Source organism: Mycetomoellerius zeteki, unplaced genomic scaffold (assembly GCF_001594055.1).
Source record: "Mycetomoellerius zeteki isolate Tzet28-1 unplaced genomic scaffold, Tzet1.0 scaffold72, whole genome shotgun sequence".
In the NCBI taxonomy this organism is placed as follows: Eukaryota; Metazoa; Arthropoda; class Insecta; order Hymenoptera; family Formicidae; genus Mycetomoellerius; species Mycetomoellerius zeteki.
Window position 1 is genome coordinate 557,287 of NW_017257742.1, and position 25,844 is coordinate 583,130.

Genomic DNA, 25,844 nt, shown 5'->3' on the forward strand with positions numbered 1-25,844 from the left:
GCATTCTATGCTCGTCCTATGAGTAGAACAGTACATTTTGCATATATGAAATAAATGTATAAAAAGAAGCAAAAGCCCTTGTTGTATGAGAAATATCTGGAGTTTTAATTTTCAAATTGTGTTGTTCCAATACAATCGTTATTAAAAGGATATTTTTAATAGGATCCGCTTATATTCTTTTTCTTGTATTCCTGTCCTGTTGGATTAATTTGCGTCCTGGGATCCGGGAACAGGCGGTAAAGTTCTAATTTCGTAACTTGTAATTAACTTGGCCCGCGAAGCTAACTTCGTTCGCGAAAAAAGAGATGTGGTAGCTGCGGAGTTGGCGGAAAAATCTGTTTTTTAATTGCTAATTCAAATAACGTAATTAACTCATTACCGACGAGCGTACTTATTGTAAAATTTTCGCTCTATCTTCGATAAGAATCAAGACGAAAGAGTTTACATAATTGGAAGAAAAATCAAATATTGGATACTGTTAGAAAAAATTTCGCAAAATATGCGAAATGTAACAATTGCAAAACAAACTGTTTCGTAACTTATTTTGCATTTAATAAAGTAATTAAGTTATACAGATCATTAGTGGTAAATATCAAAATATTATCAAATCTTTTTCTTCAGGAAAAATACATACATCTACTGCATTGAGAGAAAAATAATTTGTTTTTTTTATATTTGTGACTATAACATGTTACTATGGTTGTTACTGCTATAATGTTATTAATACCAACCATATAGTTCTATCAACAAATGTATTTATATAGTTGGCACTGGAAAGTGATTATAAATTATAATTATTATTTCTATTAATGATTAATCCAATTATAATTTAACTATATTTTATAATTATTTTTGGGCCAACAATATTTTTTATGGTTGTTCCAGAAAATGACTATAAATTATAGTTAAATTATAATAATCGAAATCATATTTTTATGATAACAATAACTATAATTTATAATCATATTAGGTATATTTATTTGTTGATAAAATTATACATGTATTATTATTACTGACATTGTAGTAATAACAACCATTATTATAATAGTCAGTAGTCACAAATACGAAAATTTTTTTTTTCAGTGTAGGGATGCTGAAAGCGAAAGGCCATGTTGTTACAAATAAAAAGTGAATTCTTGTCCTCAATGAGATTATTCAATGAATGTACTAGATTTTCGAAAATGCAGACGGTTTCAGTTATCGTTTCACCTTTCGTCAAACTTGTTGAGACGTCGGTCGATGATGATAGCGCGGGGCGTGGTCGCGAGAGAGGTTTCGTGGAACTGGAGGTTGTGACAATATCGCTTCAACGTGTCATTAATTGAGCCAGCCACGAATAGAGGGGCTTGGAATATATCTATTCGCGAGCTAAGTTATACCCCTACCGACTGAGAGAGTAAGATCTGGTCATTAACGGATGAACTTCGAAAAGCGGTCCCGTAAATCCGCCAAAGCCTCTGCCGCCGCAGACCCCTTAGTACACAGCTCTTGCAAATATCTCGAGATATTGATAATAGAGGTGGGAGATGATCCGCAGCATCTTCTATGTTTCAGCACCGATGCGCCACTAAATACCTCCCGCTAGATATGCGGGGTATTACGGAATGTTTCTCTCCTCTCTCCACATATACAGCTTTCAATTAATCCATAGGCACCTACGAGGTTCAATGTTAATAAAGTAGAAATCCGACGTTATTGATATCAACCAACTACGTCTGATATCACAATAATGAATATCTTCTAAAATGAATAGGAAATTGCTAAACAATGAATAAATTATGCAATGAATTTGTGATGTCGAGAAGAAACGCAGTTTGTTTAAAAATATTATGTTAGCCTAATAACGATGCTATTTCCTTATATAATAATACTCCTTGAATTTTTTGAAGAAAGAATTGCGTATATAAATACGCAGGGAGATGGAAATAACTGAGCTGTTAAATTTTTCATAATACAATCGTAGTATCTATGTTGCCGTCCCGTTGAACGAAATGGGAAAACAAGAATCACGTTACTTCAAGTAAATTGCTGATATAATTTTGATATGCGCAACTTTTTTCTCAAAATAATAATTACCTGTGCAAAGAATTCTGAATGATCAGCACATTATATTGCAGTAGTGCAACCACGTTTTACTCCTTACGTAAGTATGCAACAATGTTAAATGCGCTTTCGCGTTATCGTTTGAAGGCAATTGTTAACCGATGAGTATCAGTATAAATTTTTCCCACCAATTCTCGAAAATATATCATTGTATTTTTTTTAACATAATCGCGACGTAGCATCAACGTAGCACTATACGCGTGCGTTTCCGGCGGAAAAAATCGTTTTACTTCATTCGAAGCCGAAGGCAAATTTGTTCTACTTCGTGCGCGTGGTTTTGCGGGGCTTTTAGTTTTCGCGTTTGCTTCCGTCGGCAGCGTCCGTAAGCCGCTGCTCTTCTTTTCGGTCTAACCTGACGGCTGTTGGCCCAGACAAAGGCTTAAGCTTGTACTCACGTCGACTCCATGCTAACTTTTAGAGTGTCTTCAACAGCATACATGCAATTTTCCATTTAGTTGTCAGACGCAAACATTGTAGCTGAAAAATCTATGTATTCTTACATGCTCGTGCTCGATTCTGCTTGGGCGAGTCGAATCTTTAAATTAAAATTGTATGTTTTTCAAATTGCCAAATTTAACGTTATTAATCATTAAAATATTAACTATTAATATATTAATAATTAATAATGTTAAAGTTGATAAATTGAAAAATGTATAATTTTTAATTAAATATTTCATTCGCCCAAACAGAGATTTACGAGCGTATTATAAAAGAATACATAGATTTTACAGAATTTCAATTACTATGTAATATTAAAATTGTTGATTTTAATGTATTTATTTTTTAAAAGAGGTAATGCATCAAACCTACAATTTTAGTAACATCAAATATGCATTATTTGAAAATTTAAAACTATAATAATGATACTTTTAAAATATGTAAATTTTATTACTCTTAAAATATGCAAACTGTATTAATTGTCAATTAACTCTTGTAGTCATAAGTTTGTAATTATAATAAAACGTTTATATATAATTACTGCATTTTTATACGTTATGTAAAAAACGTCTCATTATCGATCTACGTAATAAATATCCAACTGTGTTGAATTACTAATTGCAATCCGACGTGATTACGTAAAGGCAGACTGTGAGATAAAACAAAGATTCATTGGAACAAAAATAAAGCTTTTCCATTCGGCGAATGACAGCTGAAGGATTGTTCCTCTATCATTCCAACTTTCACACGTCTGCGATTACGTCTGTATGCAAGTATATAATGATAACGTCGACTTGAACTTCTTTACAGCATGATATCGTCCCCGAGAATTTGTGCAGTGCTTACCATAGAATTTCGCAAGTTCCCGGAAGCTGTGCTGCCTCGTCGAGGTATCAGGGAAGAGAACGGCTGAGGAGGGGGGGAGGAGAACGGCTGAGGAGGGGGGGAGGAGAACGGTACTAACTAAGAGAGTTATCGTAAAGTGTTGCAGCGTTAAGTTGACCAAATTTATGTTAGTTGCCCTCGTTCTGGCCGTAACCACGACCAGTTATGGCGTACAATATTCTAAAGTATCATGGCTTTTCGAAAAGCGCAGGATAACATGGGACGGTATACTCCGAATTTCCGTCTAGATTTGCGATAATAGATGTTATACATGTCAAAGGAAAATAACATAATGTTCTTCTCCATTTTGTAAATATTTATATTATACGTGGATATACACTGAAAAAAATGCATGTAATTTTACATGGAAATTACATGTATATGACTAGAAAATTATCTAAATTACATAAATATGCTTGAAAATTTACTGGAAATTGTAAATTTCCAATCATATTTAGGCAATTTTCCAGTCATGAACATGTAATTTCCATGTAAAATTACATGCATTTTTTTCAGTGATATGAAACAAAAGCGAAACTCACGTTACGATATATGATTCCAACTGGTTAGTTTAATAAAAGCAATGTTGGCTTTATCGTGCTTATCGCGCTACAGGATTATATGGTTTAGCCAAATCATGTAATCTGTGAAAATTCTACGTGACTGAACCAATAAATAATTTCGTCTTCATTCATATTTTATCTGTCATATAACCGTTATCAAATTTTTTCCACGTCAATAAATGTTTGAAATAAAAAAATTTCGATTTCTACTTTGTAATTCAAACATATTATTTGCACAAGTCTCATTTATCGTTTTTCTGTGAATCATAAAGACATATTCAACATATTTAATTGTGATATTAATTATATCATAATTAAATTGTTTAATTTACAATTTAATACAGTTCTTTTATTTACGAACGCTCAAAGCGAGAAACTCTCCGCTGAATAATTGAAATGAGTTTAAATGCGTACACTTTTTTTCTACATGTGCAATAAATCGTTACGAATACTTGCAACTGATAGAAACTTCAATAGATGATGATTTGAAAGCATTCATGCGAAAATGAGATCGTACCATTCGCAAAATTCTCAACATTGAAAGCTTCGAGATGCCGACAGACATCTTCAAGTTTCATCATCTCGTGCATATTTCAGTTCGTGTACGCTTTGCTTTATTTTTATCTTTTTATCGGAACAGCGTGCATTTACTAGTATATCTGTTTTGCTTCCTCTCCACTTATATTAAATGTGATATTACTTTTGACATTAAATATCAACAAATCCTTCTACTCTATTCTCCATCTTTGATTTCTTACCATTCAAGCTTTTTGACATATTTCTTAGTTTTTAGCAGATTGTACTTTTTCTTTTTCTACTTCTGACACAATTGATTTAAGAAAGAAACATACGCTTATTTTTATCCACAATTTAAATATCTATTTTATCTATATTAAAAACTGTTACGGATTTAATCAAATAAATTACAGGTTTTTATTTTATACGTAACTAAGTACACTGAATGTAATATACATATAATTTATTATACACGTCTCTCGCAAGTTCTAATTAATGTTTCGTTAATTACCATTTGTCTTTTCTTGGAATATAGCATTACTAGATGAAAATTATGTCATTCTTTAACTGGTAATTAATTATCTCGCCAACACCGAGAATAAGATGTATCAAATTACTAATAAATGTACAAACTCAGGAGCTATGTCGTGTTAATAAAGACTGAATTACAGTTGCTTCACGTTCGTAAAGTGAACTAAAGTAATGAAGAACATTAAGTCCTCTCGCTTTACCTTTTCAGTGCGCAAGTATACGTGAAGCATCGTGTGATATTAAATTTCGTTCGAAGTTCACTTAAACATTAACTTTGTGTACGAAATGTTAAAATATCAGCGAAAAACACATAAAAATTATCTTATCTAATCCGCGATAGCGAACGTAAACAATTGGCTTTAATTTAATAGTTTTTTTTTTATTTCAAAGCGTGTGTTATTAATTCCACTATTTTTGACTAGCGTAAATTAAATTAATTAATTAAATACCGTAAATTAGCTGATATATATAAATATATTTTGATTAAATTTATTTCATCTAAATTTTATCTAATTTCTACCGGAAAACGATTGCCGCTCTATTGGTCTTACACGGATAAAACAATTGCTAAATCACACAAATCTACAGATCTGAAAATAATTTTGTTAAACCATCGAAATAATTATGTTTTCAAATAATTTTATATAATAATTATGTCAAAAAATTTTGACATTCTAGCAATCGGTATGAATTCCTAATAAAATTACTTTGATAGTCCAATAAAATTATTTTCTATATATTCAGTGAAATTTTAGATATTTTAACAAAATTATTCTTTCTGTGTACTTAATCAATTAATGGCATCTATTAAAAAAATCATAATTTAGTTATATATATATATATAATTTAAAAAATGAGATTCGACGAAAATATCGGTCATTTCATAATTAAAAGAATTATAATAATTAATCCGATATTTATACGAATTAATTTTTAATGGATCAACGAGCCATTCGAAATGAGAGAACTGCGCATTCGCGATAAGATTCTTGCTGATTCGAGCTCCTCACACGGATTTACATTCGCTCGAGTCGACCGCCGCCATGGAAATATTCAGTTCAATCGTACGATCTGTAGATCGATAAATTCGCAGTCGAGGGGGCTGACCGAGATTGAGTCATTAGTTACGGGGATAAGACTAATGACCCAATCCCTCGAACGCGATAAATCAGTTTCCCAAGCGGGTGAACTTATTCGGCTTACATCGGCCAACCCGTTGTAACCGAGTGTAATGGCGAACATTCAGCCCGAGGTACGAGTAACGTACTGACGGGCAGCGTGTAGTAAATTCGCAGTTATGAGCTGGTTCTGGGAGTACTCCCGCCAGTGATTTACGTGGTACCATACGGCTGACGCGGTAACGCGTTTAACGGTGTTACGTCTCGAGTGTCACTTCGAATGGAGAATTAATACCGTGATCCTCCGTGGATCATTCCCTCAAAATCTCAGGAAACTTCGTCTGTCCGTTGCCTTTCCTAATTTGTACTCAAGACTTATTTAAACGCTATCGCGCTGCATCATGATAAACATTTTGCCAAGATGAAATATCTCAGAGGAGACTAGCAACATTTTATCGTAAAATTATTTTACCTATAATTCATTTGACACGTTCGATTTCGCACGTTTATTCGCGATTAATTATTATCTTAGCGTATGCGAGATCACGTTTGCGCCATTAATTCTTGTCTCAGTAAGTGCTTTCCGACAAAATGATAATATATTAAAGATATTACGATATTCGGTCCAGATAGTATGATTCATCTAAAGTATATGTATATTTCTCGATGGAAGCGTTACTGTCATTTTCTTAATTATTTAACTTACGTAATGGCATATACAATCTTTATTTTAAACCGTTGCTAAAGATTATTTATTTTCTAAGATTCTGAATGATTAACGTAATTATCTACGAATCGATTGCGCGAAATCATTTACACTTTCAGAATGTCTACAAACAATTAATTCTACTATATATTAATAGTCTGCAGACAACTTTGTTAAAGATGAAATGAAAAATGTGTTTTTTCATCTGTACCAAGATAAAGTTTTCAATTTATTTTATATGCAAAAAGGATAGCTACGTTTACCAAATAAAAAAATTATTAAACACAATGACTTATTTTGGGATAATTATGTTAGATTTGCGATTCAATGTTAGTTTTAATAATAAAATAACAATAATGACGGGCAATGAGAGAGCATTACCTGTCTGACTTCCATCCGGATTAACACATTTAATTTAATCTTTATTCTTTTATATCTCATATTATATTAGATTTATTGTATCCTTAATTCAATTTTATAAATTTGACATGTTACGCTTGGAATGATTGTACTCTGTAGGGACTGAGGCTTAGTCATTTGGCTTAACAGCGAAGAAGCAATTTTTGACAATTTCCTATCCATACAAAGGGACGGTCTCACGTAAAATGATTCTCCAATATATGCGGACTATAAGTTAAGTCTTCGACGATAATTTACCTTCCAACATTGACGAATTATATGTTACCAAGACATCGACTAAAACATTCACAACTTGCTGAAGATGGTTTGAAGAAAAACCGAAACGTTCAAGTAAATTTGTTAGATAAATATAATATTGAATATCATTTGAAAAAAGTTTTTTATATATAATTTGCGCACCAATTTCCGCGCTGTATTAATGCTGTCATTGCCCGTTATTATTGTAATTTTATTTTTAATTTCAAGAGCCCGATTAGTATTTATAATCGTTTAGTTTTAATACTTTAAATAAATGAAGCACAATAAATACAGCACAATAAAATCAATAAATAAATGCAAACGATGCACGATTATACAGGTACAACAAAATTTGCAAAAACTGTTGCAAGACTCCTGGTGAATATTCTTTATGTGATAAAATATATAATGTTTTACCGAGAAATAGTTTTCAACTTGCAACGATTCAAGATCATGCTAACTGTTCCTAGTAATTGTGATTTATTACCACTAAGTACAGCTCATCCGAATGTACGTCTCGTAGAAAGATTATTTGCACCGATGTATATGCGTTTTATACATGAAGATATTATAACATGAATTTTGCGATTAGCTTTGACAACTATCTCTTGTAGTTATCTCTCTCTCTCGTAGTTATTATTGCAACTATAATTATAGACATAAATGTATCATATATAACAACTTTTTTGTACGTATATATATAAATTGTTTAACCAATATCAATTTGTTGATTCTTCATCATAAATTAACTGACAACATTTGCAGGAGAGATTCACAATCAACGATATGCAAAAGAATAATGTATTATATGATAAATTCTTGTAAAATATTGATTTCTTATTAGTTTCTTGCTAGTTCGCGGAAAAATTCGCGCGTTCTCTATTAACATAAAAAACAAGCGTTCCAACTACAGCTGAAATCTGAAAGTTAATTCCAATATGTGTAAATATAAAATGTGAATTTTTAATCTTTAAAATAAAGATTAAAAATATTAGCATATATGTACGGAAACTATGTAGCATAATTGTTATCGTATGTAAAAATCGCCTTTTTATTTAAACATGTATTCTTGTTTGGCAAAGCAAACGATTTCCAGTACGTATTAGTTTTAGATGAATAACTTTAAATAGGATTTGGTTTGCCTACAAAATCGTCAATGTAATTAAGACATCGAAGTTAATTAATTCTTTATAAATGGCGCATTAATTACAATAATACAAGAATTTTATTGCAACTAAATATTCAATACGCAATTGCGCTTAATGAAAAGTTTTAAAATTACAGATATTAAAGACGAAGATATTTTGCACTGTTCTTTGTACTGATCAAAACATATATGATTATAATATACTAAATATTTATATGGATTGTATACAACATTTGTATTCTTCTATATTATGCTTTCTATTTAGACTCCTTTCATATATTTATTTTTAAACTTCTCACGTATGTTTCTTCACACCCCCGCAACCTTTCTCGAATCGGTAGTGTAAGTAATGTAATGCGCGAACACGCAGTTTATAACGTATTTACGTGTTCGATCATGGGAAGCACACGTGTTTGTGTTCAATTGTGCGTCTACGTGGCGTTCGTCGCCGCCGTTGTCGCAGCTGACCAAGGTAAATCGTAAAGAAAAATCAATATCTCATTTTCTATCGCTTGAGTCATTATGTTTTAACTATTTTTAACACTTCCATATAAAATTAGCCAAATATTACATCGATAAACTGATAACATAATTAGTAATAGAAAAAAATAGAAAACCTACGTGATTCGAATTAATTTCACTCGTTTATAATTGTTAACAATTTTTCGATATTTTCTTTATCGTAAAGACACATCTAAATGCCTGGGTCCATTGACGTATTACAAGGATCTCGGGTGCACGCCAATATACAACAATGAGAAGAACAATTGCCCGAAAAGATTCAACTGTACCCATATCAAACAAAGATCTAAGAACAAATGTTACATCAACGGTCGTATATATAAGACCGAACAATTTCTTAACGCTGAAGACGCAAATGTTTGTGATATCTCATGCATGTGCAGACCTGCATTTCATACCCAGGATCAAATGTAAGTATGATATCGAAATAAATAAATTAAATTATTTCATCGCAAAAAAAAATCAGGTGCATTATTTTTAATAATTAATAGATATATATATATAACCTATATGTATAACCTACCAAGCAAGGTTAATCCATATTATAAATATACGAAGAATAAATTATATGAAGATAAAAATAGAGGCTAAAAAAATAATAACAATACACATATGCACACATATCACAATTTTAAACTTATTTGTCATATGTGCCATAAAAAAAGTTCAATTTTATATTTAGAAAACATTTACATTTTACAATATGCAATTTTATATTTTTATAAAAATAGCTGAATATTTTCTTTATATCAATTATTTATTAATAATAATTTTTCGAAAATTATTATTGTTATGCATTTCATATTTCAGACGAGATGATGTTATTTAATTTAAATTACACATTATCATATTATACATTTTTATATTTGACGCGATTTGTCTTTATTTGTAATAGCTACTTGACGGATTTCTGAATTTGATTATCAAACAATTACACGCCATTTATTTGCTTTGTATATCTAAATTTTTCATCCATAAACTATCATTTCACAATGCAAAGTTTATAAAAAAATGTATTTGATATCACGTAAAAATATCAAATGTTTAATCAATTACAGCTAATTTATAGAAAATGTATAGATCATTAAAATCTTTTGATTAAACTGCAATTTTTTGCATATAGTGCTGCGTTTGACTGCACGAACTCCATTCAATGCAAGCAGATAGAGAAAAAAGAAGGTTGTTACGTACGACAAAACCCAACAAGATGTTGCAAAAGTCCGAAACAAATTTGTCGTAAGTACATTCTTAATTGAAAAGCATATACATGTATATACTATATTATATATTTCGTATATTCACAACACTTAATAATTAATTATTATGTAAAACTTATTTTCATTAAAATTCAAGAAAGCATATACATATATGATATATATATATATAATTAAATAAAACTATAGAAAGTATAATCGTAAAGTATAAGTAATGCTTGTTATATGTTTTAGCTTTGAGCCTGGACGTTATACCTATTTGTGATGTAAACGGTCAAACGTATCTTGATGGTGAAGATTTCAAAGTAGATGAAGAACCCGATTTGATTTGCATCTGCCAACCAGGGTACAAAGGTAATAATAATGTTAATTATTACCATGTAATAAATTTACATTTTTTTTAATCTTTCGGTACCATTGGTTGCGTTCAGCAGAGAAAACTAATCAGTTAGCGCTTAGTGATTCTTTAATATGATTGGTTCTTGCCTTTAGTTCTTCACTGGATCTAAGTGTGGGAACCAATTATATTGAAGAATCACTAAGCGCTAACTGATTAATTTTCTCTACTGAACGCAGCCATTGTCTCTATAGAGATTTGTTTCACTTCATACGCTGAAACCTTTTTATTAATAAAAATATATTTGCTTGTTATCGTTCCTTAATATTTGACGATTCGATTGAAAAAATATATGTATGTATTGTTATATGTTCATTTTTACAAGATATTTTCATACAACACCTATGTGATAGATAAGTAACAAAATGGTAGAAAGTGACACCAAACAGTTAATAACTTATATAATTCCCAAAGTTGTAATATACGTAATATCTATTAGAACTTGGAATTTTCTAATTTTAGGTAAAAATGTTCCACCTTTCTGTACCAAACTTAACCATTCCCCGTGTCTTCACCCTGCATTTAGTCACGATGATCATTTTCGTCGAAATTGTGCTCCAGTTTTTAATGACTACGCAGAAAACAACACGTGTTATATGATGATGTTATGCCGTAAGTTTGAAATTTGAATGCTGTACACATTTCGTTGCCGTGTTATTCTTATAACGACTGTTGAATTTTTCAGAGACTCCCGGCGACGTTGTTATTTCTAAACGTAAATTACCTTTTACAATGGATGATAATTATACTAGTATGTTTCGTATTTATTTCTAAACGTAAATTTATTTTGTAATATCCTATATGCATTCGTGGAACATTACGTCGATCTGATAAAAAAATTATTCCTATTATATATATATATATATATTTGTTAAGAAATTTAGAACATATACATACATTCGCATGACATTGAAATAATGTATAATTTGTTATACGTATATATATTTTAATTATTCTTTTAAAACGTAAGCGATATTTTTTTTATCAATTTATATTACATTGTTTCTATAAGTAATCACTCGAATCGTTATTCAATTTCGAATTTTAAAGCACGTTAATAACTTGAAAAATTGGAGCATTATCTAGGTTGTATGAAAAATAAAATTAATACTAGCGTACTTTAACAAAGCTGAAGAAATTAATATTTTGTCTTGTTAACTTGTTTAAATTCATTCATTATTAATATTTCCTTTAATTTTATGGATCACGATATTAAGAAAAAAAATTTACTTCACGATAGATTGCCATTTAGTAATCATATGAATATGTGAGGTATATAAAATGAGGTATTGACACGCATTTAAACAGTCAAGCGATACTAATTACACAGCCGTATTGTGAATCGCGTCAAACAGGAGGTAATTGCGACAAACATTGCATATGGATAACGAGCACTGCGCAAAATCAATTTCTGTAGCATGTTAATATTATGATCCTATAAAATGATAACCAATTACAAAATATAACTCACTTCATTGCGCATCCAATTTACTGAATATAGAAAAGTGTGCTATATAAAATAATTGACGTACTATTAATATTTATCATATTCCAAGAAAATATGTTTATTCATTTGATATTCCTTTTTTCAGATATGTGCGTATTTGGTAATTTGCTAATGCACATTGGAGACAGACTACAGCCATCTTCAGATCATTTCATCGATTGTATAGATTGCATTTGCGAAGTACCACCTGTACTGACTTGTGTAAAATATACACCGAATATTAAATGTAATAAATATTTTTATTCCTAAGCGTTATGAAGGATATTATAATGTATTAGATTATTATTTTTGCTATAAGATACAAAATCTTGTTATAAAACTTGAAGATTTGTGAAAACCTTAAATTATAATAAAAATTTATGTTTACAAGGATAGACATATTACTTATTAATTATTAATATTCATTGCCCAATTAACGTAATAAAATATCTGTTTATAAGAAGAAACTGTACGGCGACATTACAAATTCTAAATTGTATCTTCTGAGTTTTCATATCGTTGAAAATATAGATACTGGTGAATATTATTTAATAATATTTATCCTTATATAATAAGAATCTATACTGCTTTACCGAGAAATAATCTTCAATTTGCAACAATTCAAGATCACACTAACTGTTCCTAGTAATCGTGACATATTACCATTAAGTATAGCTCATCCGAATGTATGTCTCGTACGAAGATTATTCCGCATGACCGACGTATATGCGTTTTACGCATGAAGATAATATCAATTGTGCGATTAGCCATAATATCTCCTGTTATAATTATCTTGTATGTAGTTATTATTGTAATTATAATTATTCATGTAAATGCATCATGTATACCTACTAATTTCTTTAAAAGAATCTAATCTGATAAGTTCTTGCAAAATATTGATTTATATTGCAAGTTCGCGAAGAAATTTGCGTGTTTTCTATTAATTTAAAAAACAAGTAACGTTTTATCACTTATAACGATAATTGAAGTCTAAAACTGATTTTAATATAATAATAGTATTGTAGTTATATATAAAATTATCTATAAAATAAAAATGAAAAATTTTAAAATATGTATAAACAGAAAAAAGTTTATAATATATGTATAGAGGATTCCCCCTTTCATTTAAATAAAGTGTATCTTCGGAAGGAAAAACGATCTGCATCACTCTTAGATGAATTAATAGCTCTGAACAAGCTTTAATTTGTCTACAAAGCGCCCATAAATATTAATGTTATTAATAGAGACATCGAAGTTAATTAATTTTTCATGAACGATGCATCATACCGTGACTAATGCAAGAATTTTGTTACGACTATCTATTCAACATATAATTGCGCATAAAAAAAAATTTAAAAAGCACAAATTTTGAAGATTGAGATATCTTTTCAATTTTCATTATATTGGTCAAAACATGAGTATGAATACAAATTAAATATTTATATAAATTGTATATAACATCTCCTATATTACTTTTTCCATTTATACTAATTTCTATGTTGTATTTATTTTCATACTTTTCTTTATACATATGTTCCTTCTTGCCCTCGCATCCCTTTCTATCGGTTGTCACAATAGTCTAAAGAATATAATACGAACGCTACAGTTTATAACGTATTTGTGCCTGTTCAATCATGGAAGAGAAAGACGTATTTCTGTTCAACGTACGTGGTGTTCATGAGCGTCGCTAAAAAAAATCAACGTCTCATTTTTTTGTTGTGTAAATCATTTAACTATGCTTAAAATATAACAATTTCATCAGAAATTATTAAATTAGCTGAGCATTATATTGATTACGGACTTAAAATCTTTGTAATTTATGTGATTGGTGAAATTAATTTCACATAAAATTTTTTATATTTATTACCACTCGTTTAAACTTCTTGATTTTTTCCGCGTGAAGGTTATGTTGAAACCAAGGCTGAAACATGCCCGGGTTCATTATATGGATCTGGCCCTGGCGTATTATATGGATCTCAGGTGCACGCCGGTATACGAAAACAGAATGAATGATATTTGCGCGTTAAAATTCGATTATATAGTCATTTAAAAAAAAAGATTTAAGGATAAGTGTTACATCAACGGTCACGAATACAATCATAATGAAATTCTTAAGAAGGAAGAATTGCAACCGTTTGCGATAATGAATGCATTTGCAAACACGGTTATGACAATAATGAAATATAAATATTACTTCAGTATGAATAAATTGAATTATTTTAACTTTCAACGGAGATACATGAATATATAGATACATTAATTTTCATAAAGAATAAGTATACAATGTAGGTATTCGTGAACTGGTGATACAATTAGAAAAGATTCTTTATGAAAAAATAAGTCCAAAACGTAGAATAAAATTTTTTCAAGGCTGCTTTTATATGAGGTACCATCAGCTCACAAACACCCTGCATATAATTACTTATAAAAGATATAAGAGATTTGTTGCCGCTTTTCCACCGATTGGTTTTCTCATTTTATTTATTTTGTAATGAATGTAACCGTCAGCGCGGAGTTTTGACAACTGTCAGGCAAGATTACTACATATTATGAGTGAATTTTATCAAGATAGAATTTAGAAGCTAATGGAACCAACAGTACTACACACATATACGCATACATATCATGATTTTAAATTTGTCATGTGTTATAAAGAAAGTTCAATTTGCGATTAGGGAAAAATTTTCCAATTTGCAATTTTACGCAATTTTATAAAACCAATTTAAAAACAATAAGTACTTTCTTGATATGGATTAATTCATTTTATTTTCTATATGTAAAAGTATTAACATCTATAATACATACTGTAAGCACTGTAAACGAATAAATGACGCATTTTCTGATGTGTTCTAATATATATATATATATATATTATATATGTATATATATTATATATAAAAATTATGTAAGTAATTATTTTATTTAATATGATTCTGCTTTTCGGCAAAACAAATAACAGTCGCGAAAGAAGATAATGAGAACCAATCGAAAAGGGCAAAGAAGAGAAACAGAAAAACAGAATTTCTCGAAAATCATAAAGGGTGCGTTCTTTTAGGCATCGGATACAGCAGTTCTTGCAGTAATTCGTTCTTTTAGCACAACTGCACAATCGATTGCAGCGCAGATTTTCGTTCTTTTGGCAATGGATACGCAGTAGATACGCAGACGAATAGAATTAGCTGCGCAGCCGGCTACGTATCTGCGTAATCGTTTAAAAAACACGTAATCGGCAGCTCCGATGCGCAGCGACTGCCAAATGCGATGCCTAAAAGAACGCATCCAAAATGTTTAAATGTTTAAAAATTATACATAAGTATAAAGAGCGCCAATAATCAAAGTTAGATGTTATCAATATAATACAAATTCTTAATTTAATTTAATTTAATTATCTCAGATGTGACTGTGCGCCGAAACATTCGGACATTAACCACAATCGATCTGAGATGTTAATAATATAAATATGAATTTAGTTTATAAATTTTTTAAAAGAGTTTAAAAATTAGCTAAACGTTTAAATCACTATAACCTTAATAAATGTAATTTTTATATAATTATATACGACAGATGGTATAAATTTCAACTAATGATTTACAAAACATGAAAATATCTTGTAAATTTAATTTGATGCACGATTTTACCCTAAGGATCTTTCTTTTTTCTGTGAATAACGCGAAACAATTATAAATATTTAATACAGTCGTTCAGTATGTATGCGTGTATGGGTGTGCATTTTCTTTTGATATTATGAAAGATTCATGTACGACGTCACATTATTCAAATTACGTCACGTTTTCTCATACGCGTCGACAGTTCGGGATTATTCTTTCTGTCATGGTAATATGTGTGACAGACATGTGAACATTCACATATTATAAGGAAGTTGTTCACGTCAATGTAAAATGTTGTAACGTGATTTGTCTTTCTAATAGCTACTTGACGGATTTATACTTATCGTATACCTAGTTACACGTTACTTATTTATTCTGCAGGTTATTTAAATTTCTCCATTTATGAACATTCATTTCGCAAAATCCATAAAAATGCATTTCAATATAAATTATTAAATGCCTTATAAAAATATCAAATGTTTATCGTATCGATTATAGATAATTTATTGATAGATATTATAGATAGACTTATTGATAACCATTATAGATATTACGATGAAAGATGAACCCGATTTGACCTTATGTATTTGCCAATCAGGGTACCAAGGTAGTGAATTATGATCACATATAAATTTATATTATTTTTAACTCATACAGGATATTTGGTAAAGCGTAGCAACATTTAAAGGCGTGATCAGACTAGAAATTGAGATTGAGATTGGATCGAAATTTAACCAATCAAAGTTTATTAAACTTGAGACTAATTTTCTTTCTTCTAGTTGGTTAAATTCCAGTCGAATCTCAATCGCAATCTCTAGTCTGATCACGTCTTTAGTGATAAAAATTATTTCTATATTTGATGAGAAATATCCACATGGCATTGAAACGTTATGTACAATTTGTTTATATATTAATTTTAACAGTGTAACATTCTTTTAGAACGTGAGTATTAGCTCTTTTATAAATCTACTCTGTTTCTATAATCACCCATTATAAATTAGATATCTAAAATTCTAAATCAATAATAATCTTACAAATTGGAATATTTCATATAGATGTTACATGAAAAAGAAAACTAATATTGACGTAGTTCAGCATAGCTGCACTGAAAAAAATTTTTGATTGAAAATGAGTAAATCAGAATTTTCTGATTAAATTTATCGGAGTGTAAACTATCGATAAGTGTATACTTAAAACTCGATCGGGATCCGACACAACTCAGTTCGCGTAAAGGAGGCACGGTAGTATCGCTGCGCTTGGTTTAGCGCCGAAACATTACCGTGTGTCTCCAGATTAGAATTCTAGTTGAAATAAGCAGAATTCTGATAGATACAATATTTCTGGTAAAATCTATATATTGTATATATACAAGAATTCTTATTTTTAGCAGAATAATTATAATTAGAATTCTTAAATTCCATAATTCTTAATATGGCTCAATCAAAATAAATCACTAAATAAAAGAAGGGCCAATTATTTTCTTAAATTCCAATTATTTCGACTAGAATTTTGTAAATTTAACCAAAAAATTCTGATTCGTCCATTTTCCACCAGAATTACTATTTAATATCTAACCAGACCATTTTTCTTATTGTAGAGAAACTAATTTCTTATCTCGTTAATTTGTTTAATTACATTCATTTATATTTTCTTTAATTTTATAGATCAGAGTATTTAAGGAAAAAATTTATTACTTTACGTATTTAAAAATCGCAATTCGGTAATTGTACGAATATGTATAGCGTGACGTACATAAAATGAGATATTGAAACTTGAACGATCAAGCTAATTACACAACTGTACTGTATGAATCGCATCAAATAGGAGATAACTGCAATAAACACACTGCAATGCACACAGATAACGCACAAAACTGATTTCTGTATCATGTTAATATTATAATCTCTAAAATGATAATTGCAAGCTAGAACTCACTTTATTACAAACCCAATTTACTAGATATAAAAAAGTGTGTTAGTACACGGAGAGAATTATCTTTTACAATTTACCCTGAAAATAGGGAGCGACAATGGAATCTTAGAGACCTAGGTCACGCTAGGCGATTGTCATAGCCCCACCTGTATTTTTTACTACTATTATTATCATTACTACCCTGAAAATATGATAGTTATGGTACAATACAATATAATATTTTAAAGATTTTTACTATGCACTTTAGTAAAATTGATCAAATTTATTTTATACTTTATTATAGTTTTATTAATGAATGAGAGAGATTTACATTAAAATTCTTCGAAATGCAATGTTGTCCCACGATTGTCATATTTTCAGGGTAAATTCTAAGAAAAAATTCTCTCCGTGTATAATTTCTGGCCGTGCAATTAATATTTATAATACTTTGTTAAAATAATAATTCGTTTGATATTCCTTTTTTCAGACATATGCTTATTTGATTATAAGGTAATGCGGGTTGGTGACAAACTAAAGCCATTTTTAGAATCATCTTCCCGTAAATGTGTTAATTGCATATGCTAAGTATCATCTGTAATATACGAGTAACTTGCAAATTTGTGCCGCTGTAAGAACATGAATGCAGTCTTCGATTCTATTTGTCTTAAATGTTATGAATTCTAGAATATTGAAATTGCTTTTGTACATTATACGATGCAAAACCATATTATAAATTTATTTGGATATTGTAAAAATTAAATTACGATAAAAATTTATATTTGCAAGAATAGAAATGTTATTACTTATTAATTATTATCTGTCCAATTATTGTTACACATAATATAAAACGTTTTTTAATAAAAGAAGTTATATGACGATATTACAAATTCTAAGTTATATCTTTATCTTATTCGTATCATTGCAAACATGCGAGACTGCGCCAAATGAAATTTGCAGACTATACACGGAGAAAATTTTATATTTAAAATTACTATAATGTGGTAAAAGCTGCGGACTATCATGTAATTATAAGTTTAAATGCTATAGCCATTTTTTTTTAAATAATAATATAACGTAATTTTTACACTTTTTCGTAGTAAAAACTTTTTATTACAAAATCAAAACTTGTTAAATAAAAGTTAATATTGTAATAAAGATAATAAAAAATATATACCTAGCAAATTTTATTTGCATACCATAGTAAAAATTAACTCTTTCCATAGCTTAAGCACTGGTTTAACAAAAATTACTTCATTTATGTGATAAAATTAGTATTACCATAGTAAAAGTTACGTCGGAACATTGTTGTAAGAATCCATCCGAAAATACAAGACATAGTAAAATGTAATTTAAAATTATATATTAAAACTAAATATAAAATTTTCTCCGGGTATCAATAAAAAATATCGATAATTTTATAAATTTAATAAATTGCGGGACATTCTAACAGAAATTCAAGGCAATGATTCAAGGCGTAATTTGAGAGGCATAATTTGTTTTAACACAATAATAGTTACGTAATTTAAATGAGCACGCAACGCGCGATGACTGATAAAGCAAATTATTCTCTCCAGCTTGCGTTTCCTCTTCGCTTGTCCTATTCTTTGTATTTCTTCCCTTCTCATATTACTTATCAGATTTTTCTTTACACGGACTTACGACTCTCTTTCATACACATTTTCATTCTCCTCTAGCTAGCATTTTCGCTTCTCTCTCTCTCTCTTTCTCTATATATATATATATATATATTCCTCCTTCTAGATATTCTCTAACTCTCTTTCTCGCTTGTGTTTTAACGCATAAACGTACGTATGTACTTCCCCTCTTCCTGTACTATGTCAATGCGTCTGCGTCATTCATATATCCACCGTCTTTCTCGTGTCCACTTCCAGTCGCTTCCAGACCGTGGACGAGTCACTGGTCGAGGTATAAATGACACAGCGCGGACGCAAGTCGCTTAAGTTTTCACGTTGCTCGAACATGACACGTCGTGGTTTTCGTTCTATCAATTTGATATGCGCCTATCTGGCGTTCGTTGCTGTCGCAGTCGCGGTTCAAGGTGAGTCGCAAACAATGAAGAAAATGGCGCTCGCAAGCAACATATAACGCAAGCGTACAATAAATTATTATAAAAAAGAATTATTTGAGTATTAATTTTATCTGTCTAATTCTACTGTAAGTAAATAATTATTTTCGATTTAAATTTTAATGTGGCTCCGAGATGCAACAAGTTAATGATTTCGTGGCAAAATTGCGAAGAGCACGCAAGTGTTAGAACCGTTGTGAATGTGAAGTTTTAATTAAGATTAAGTAACCGGCAAATTCTTTACGAATGCGTTACATTTGTAAGATACGCATATTTATAACAGTAATAAAAAAATATTACTTAATAGTACATGTTTTAACATAATAATGTGATTTCATTAATTAATTATACTTAATATAATAACTATTTCATTATCTGTTAATTAAAATTTACAATAGTTTTTACCAGTATTAAAAAAATTAAGAGGTAATGTATTTTATGCGATGCATTTTTCTCAAAAGCTTCTCAAATTTTGGTAATTGTACTAACTTTTATTTCATGAACAATTTTATTTATTCCTTGTTTCACTTAAAATTCCGTTATGTGAATAGCGACACAATTCTAATTGTGCACAGAGAGAAAAATGTTTGGTATTTGTAACTATAATTATATATTACTATAATTATGATTATTACTGCTATAATAATAATAACAGTAACTATATATATAGTTCCAGCAACAAATGTATATAATTGGCAACCTAAAATGACTATAATTATAGTTGTTATAACCATAAAATAGTTGAAATTTTATAGTTATATAATTTTTATGGTTGTCCCAAAATATAACTATAAAATTATAGTCACTTGAATCATTTTTATGGTAATTTCAATTATTTTATGGTTATAACAACTATAATTATAGTCATTTTAGGTTGCCAATTATATACATTTGTTGCTGGAACTATATATATAGTTACTGTTATTATTATTATAGCAGTAATAATCATAATTATAGTAATATATAATTATAGTTACAAATACCAAACATTTTTCTCTCTGTGTGAGCATTCAAAACAACTGTTTTACATCCATGTTTATCATGGTCAATATATCGTATTAAATTCTTCTCGTCTTATCTTTTTTGTAAAGAGGAATGTGATAAAACAAAATGTCCGGGTCCATTGGCGTATTACAAGGGTCTCGGCTGTAGCCCAGTGTATGAAAAAGAGGGCGATTGTTGCGCGACAAAATACAACTGTGATCATCTAAAAGAGAAAGACCCTAACAAGTGTTACGTCAATGGTAAACAGTACGAAATCGGAGAGAAACTTAAAGATGAGGATAAGAATCCTTGTGACATTGGTTGCACCTGCAGAGCTGGATATGGAGGAATGTAAGTAAATACCTCAACATCAATATTTTGTAATTGCCTCATTTAAAGTTTAAATCAATAAGTGTCATTTGTTAAAATTACATAATTTCTTACAATATAGCGCCGAATTTAGTTGCGCGATAGTTGATTGTTTCCATGGACAACCAAACCCAGATTGCTACAGACAGCATTACCCATTAAAATGTTGTCCCGGAGATGAAGTTTGTCGTAAGCATACGTAATTCAATTAAAAGTTAGACATTTTTTACATATAGGTATTCACGACATGACATACATTGTACATATATAAACCGCGAACTCCGATTTCTACATTTTAGTATTTTACGCATTTAAATATTGCATAAAATTTGAATTATGTGTCTGTCAATTAAAATAATTATGATTAAAAATTTATAATAATTTTAAATAATCGTGATTTTACATTCGAATATGTTTTTAGCTAATATGTTTAACAGATTTTTTTAATCAGAAAGCCATGATAACATTGCTTTAGTATAATTAAGTTTTACTTTGACGCACAATAACAATCCACGTGCCAAAGGATATTTCTATCTAGTAAAATATGTGCATAATATTTAAATGAAGTCATTTACGTCTTTTAGCTGAAAATCCCGAAGATAGAGCTACTTGTAATGTAAATGGAAAGGAATATAAAGAAGGAGACTACTTCAGTATCGAAAATGATCCGGATTTAACTTGTACATGCCAACCGGACTATAAAGGTAAAGATAATCTCAGACACGACAATTCAATTGTTCAATGACAAATACAAATTGACATAACATGTATAAAATACATCCGTACTAATTTATAGCATAGGATGAGACACAATATAAAAAATGAGTGATTTTTCAATATTATTCACCCAAAAAAAATATTCTGCCGATAAGCGGGGAATTCCTCTTAGCATTTCCTCTAAGCAAAAAATCTTGCATTAATCTTACATTAATCAGATGCTTATATTTATAACATGTATTCATCTATAAAAATGAGGACATATGAGCTACGATCAAAAATAAATTTCTCTATAGAAAATTCTATTATAATAACTCGAATAACCTTTTGAAATAAAAGGATATACAAAATACTAGCGGCACGCTTACTTGTTAGAAGAGAAATTTGTCACTTACGTGCTACAGTAATACGTGCACGTCAGTACATACAAGACATTCTTCTAGTATTGAGAAGATCGCAATCCTAAATCCAGTACTTTAGGGTTATACGAAATTTCTTTATTTTGTAGAGTATCTTCTTGAGGTCATATATAAATGGAAAATCCTCTGACATTAACACGGAGCCGCTAAATGGCAGAATATTTTTTTTTTGGATGTTCAATATTATCAATATGTATGGAATTTATTTTTTCATGCAATGCATGAAATCTTACGATAAATATAACAAACATAAACAATTTTCAATTAAAAAAATGTATTATGTAAACTTATATTGATGCAATATATTGCTGAATAATTTACAAGTTTATTTATCAACAAATAAACCAGTAAATTAAATAATTAAACAGTTGATGTATCTATATCATAAAATGTATGTATTTGTCATATAACAATAATTAAGACTAAATTTGCATTCATCTATATTTCAATGATGTGTAACAATTCCATAATAGAAACTTCAAGTTTAAATCTACCATATTATAGTATAACCATAAATTTGTGTCATCGATCAAAAATATTATGATTTTAGGGGAAAATGTTGAACCTTTCTGTGCAAAGCCTAAGCGTCCATATTGCGATCCCGGGTTTAGTCACTCACATGAGATTATTAATAAATGCGCTCCAGTTTATTACCCAACTCAATCGCCGCAGACTAGTTGCAACGCGTTTTCGAGATGTCGTAAGTTCACAAGTTGCAATTTTATACACCATATCTATATATGATAACGTTATCTAAGTAATTATGGTGGTTTTTTAGAAAACGATAACGATAACGGTATTGTCATTAAAATATTTATTTACTAATGATTATGGCTTTTTAGAAAACGATAACGACACTGTTATTCACGAGGATAATCCGAAGACTCGCCCAAGTCCAGATGGTATGTTTCATATTGAATATTGTAGAGATATGATGATTCTTTAACAATCCAAAATAATTAATACTCTTGAAGATTTGTCTTGATCTCTTATTAATTTTGTTAATTATTGATTCAATGAAAAACGTAAAGATTTATATTTCATTCGCTTATTGAATTGAACGATATATCGATACGCATTTGATTCAAGCGATGCTAATTACAACTGTGCTTTGAATAGCATGAAATGAGAGTTAATTGCGAGAAATGTTGCACACGAGAAGCAACGCGCAAATCAATTTCTGTCGCAATCCTATAAAATGATAATTAATTTGGTCGTTATCCCCAACATAGGAAATTATGTTATAGGCGTGTCAGTTAACACGTCACTAACACCCGTGAGCGCGTCTGATGTTCGTCATAAAAAATAATTTTATTTATTTATATATAGCTTGAATTTTTTTACATTTTATAATTGAAATGTAAAAAAAAATAGAAATTAGGAGAATTGAAAATTATATTACCGCCTGCTATAAATTTAAACGATAACAACATTCAAGAGTTTAATATTTTAGAATTAATTTTACCACATAAAACAGATATACTTTATCGAGACTTGTTCTTTTCAGACGAAGATGTTTGTCATTTTGGCAGTATGGTCATGCGCCGTGGCGACGAATTGAATCAAGATACAGATTATAATTCTATATGCGTTAGATGCGTTTGCGAGGTGCCTCCTGTGCCTACTTGTCAGCGTTTACCGTATGATGAATGTGACCATTAATCTTAAACGTTTCAAAATCTGTGATAATGTATCTTTTTACTTCTGTTATTCGACTTTTGTAGTATATTAGTACGTAAATATAAAAATCTCTCTATATATGTATGTTTTAATCTAATTTGCATTCTTCTACTTATTGCATATAAATTTATGCGATAAAAATATTCAATAATAAAAATATGTTTGTATGTATTGCATGTTAAAAAAAATTTGGATTATAATCTTTAGCTATCCCACGCAAATTATGACAAATACAATACAGATAATATTAAAGAGCTAAAACAAAACATGAAGTAAAATCACAAAAAATGATAAATATTTTTTAAATAAACCTTATTATTAAGTAATAAATGAAAGTTTTTAATTCTTTTGTTTTGAATTATTCTTTGATTATTCAATTTTGTCTAACAAGTCGTAACGCGACAAGTATTTTGCGCTTCTGCAAAAAAAGTCTTATCTTCAATCTCTTTTACACTAACGTCTTTAAGGTTATCAGTTTCATTAAATAATATATTTATCGATGGAAAGTATAATAACTAAATGTTATTATGTAACAGAATAAGTACACATTTGATATTTATAGTATATATTAATACTAATATATACTATTAATATAATATAATCTACGCGTCTAATAATTATATATTTGATTGATGTAAATTTGTAATTACATATTTATTTACAAATTCTCTACAAAGATACTGCTATTTCGTTATGGCATGATATTGCGTTATCTCTTTTGATACCATTATCTCTAATACACCATTACGTTGGAATTATTCAACCGATGGTTTTCGTGATCGTAATATTACGATTACCGCTAATATGGATGCTTCCGCTTACAGTGCGCACTGATGCTATAATAATCTACATGTTGGGCAAACCAATTCCTGTTCTGGACATCGTCTGCTTAGTAACGCGCAAACTGGCAACAGAGTCGTTTACATGCTTCGCCAAACGTTACCTGTTTCTCATTTAAACTCCTAAGTGATTTTACCGTTGACACTTTGCAAATTATTGCCAGCATTACGGACTTGCCTACACGTTTCGTGTTAGTTCGCGATTTATCGCTTTCGCAATCGGGAAATCCCCGCTTTACAACTTGTGAATACGAAGAAACGAATTATGTTTTAACATTCACTAAACTTACGGCCTTCGCACGAGTCAATTGAAAACGAATTACGAACATATGTAAACTTCATGGTTACTAACTTAACTCGTTAGCTTGTAAATTATAGACTGTAGGTGCAAAATTCAAGTGCTAGATAAAGTGAAGAAACCAAAAAACTAAATAAAGTGAAGAAAATGTTTCTATATAATAAAAATATACGTAAAAAATTATTCTTTTCCGCGACAAACCATTTATTGGTTCTCATTTCATTTCGTATAAGTTTAAATTATTAATAAACATAAATAGAGAATATAAAAAATAAAAATAAAAATTGACACGTTATATGTATAAAAATAGGATTCATAATCACATTAACACGTTTATTAAATAAATGAATCAAGATATGCTATATGAGACTGTAAAATATCCAATCCTCTTTTCATTCATATGTGTGATACATGCATATAAAAAATATCTCTGATATTGTGCTAGTTTATAATATTTAACTCTGAAATATAGAGAGATTAAAAGCAGATCTAGTTTTATATTTAAAAAATATTTCAGAAAGAGGAATAAACACCGTGTTTAATTAACTAATTAAATATTTAAAAAATTTTTCTTTACTCTTTATACATATAAGAAATTATTTTTTGTTGTATATAAATTCAATACAATAAATATCTTATCAAATTATTAA

General features: G+C 29.5%; 2 protein-coding genes across 2 annotated transcripts in view; both read left to right on the forward strand.

The window, feature by feature from the left end:
• LOC108729294 (uncharacterized) overlaps window positions 1-25,844 on the forward strand; it is a 107,133-nt gene that overhangs the window by 22,668 nt on the left and 58,621 nt on the right. The gene's annotated exons all lie outside the window — the stretch shown is intronic.
• LOC108729295 (kielin/chordin-like protein) lies at window positions 19,707-24,137 on the forward strand. The gene is made up of 7 exons (XM_018458353.1): window positions 19,707-19,861; window positions 20,980-21,223; window positions 21,324-21,430; window positions 21,826-21,945; window positions 22,928-23,077; window positions 23,220-23,279; window positions 23,885-24,137. Exons 1-7 carry the CDS (start codon window positions 19,735-19,737, stop codon window positions 24,037-24,039), a joined length of 963 nt encoding a protein of 320 aa, XP_018313855.1. The 5' UTR covers window positions 19,707-19,734; the 3' UTR covers window positions 24,040-24,137.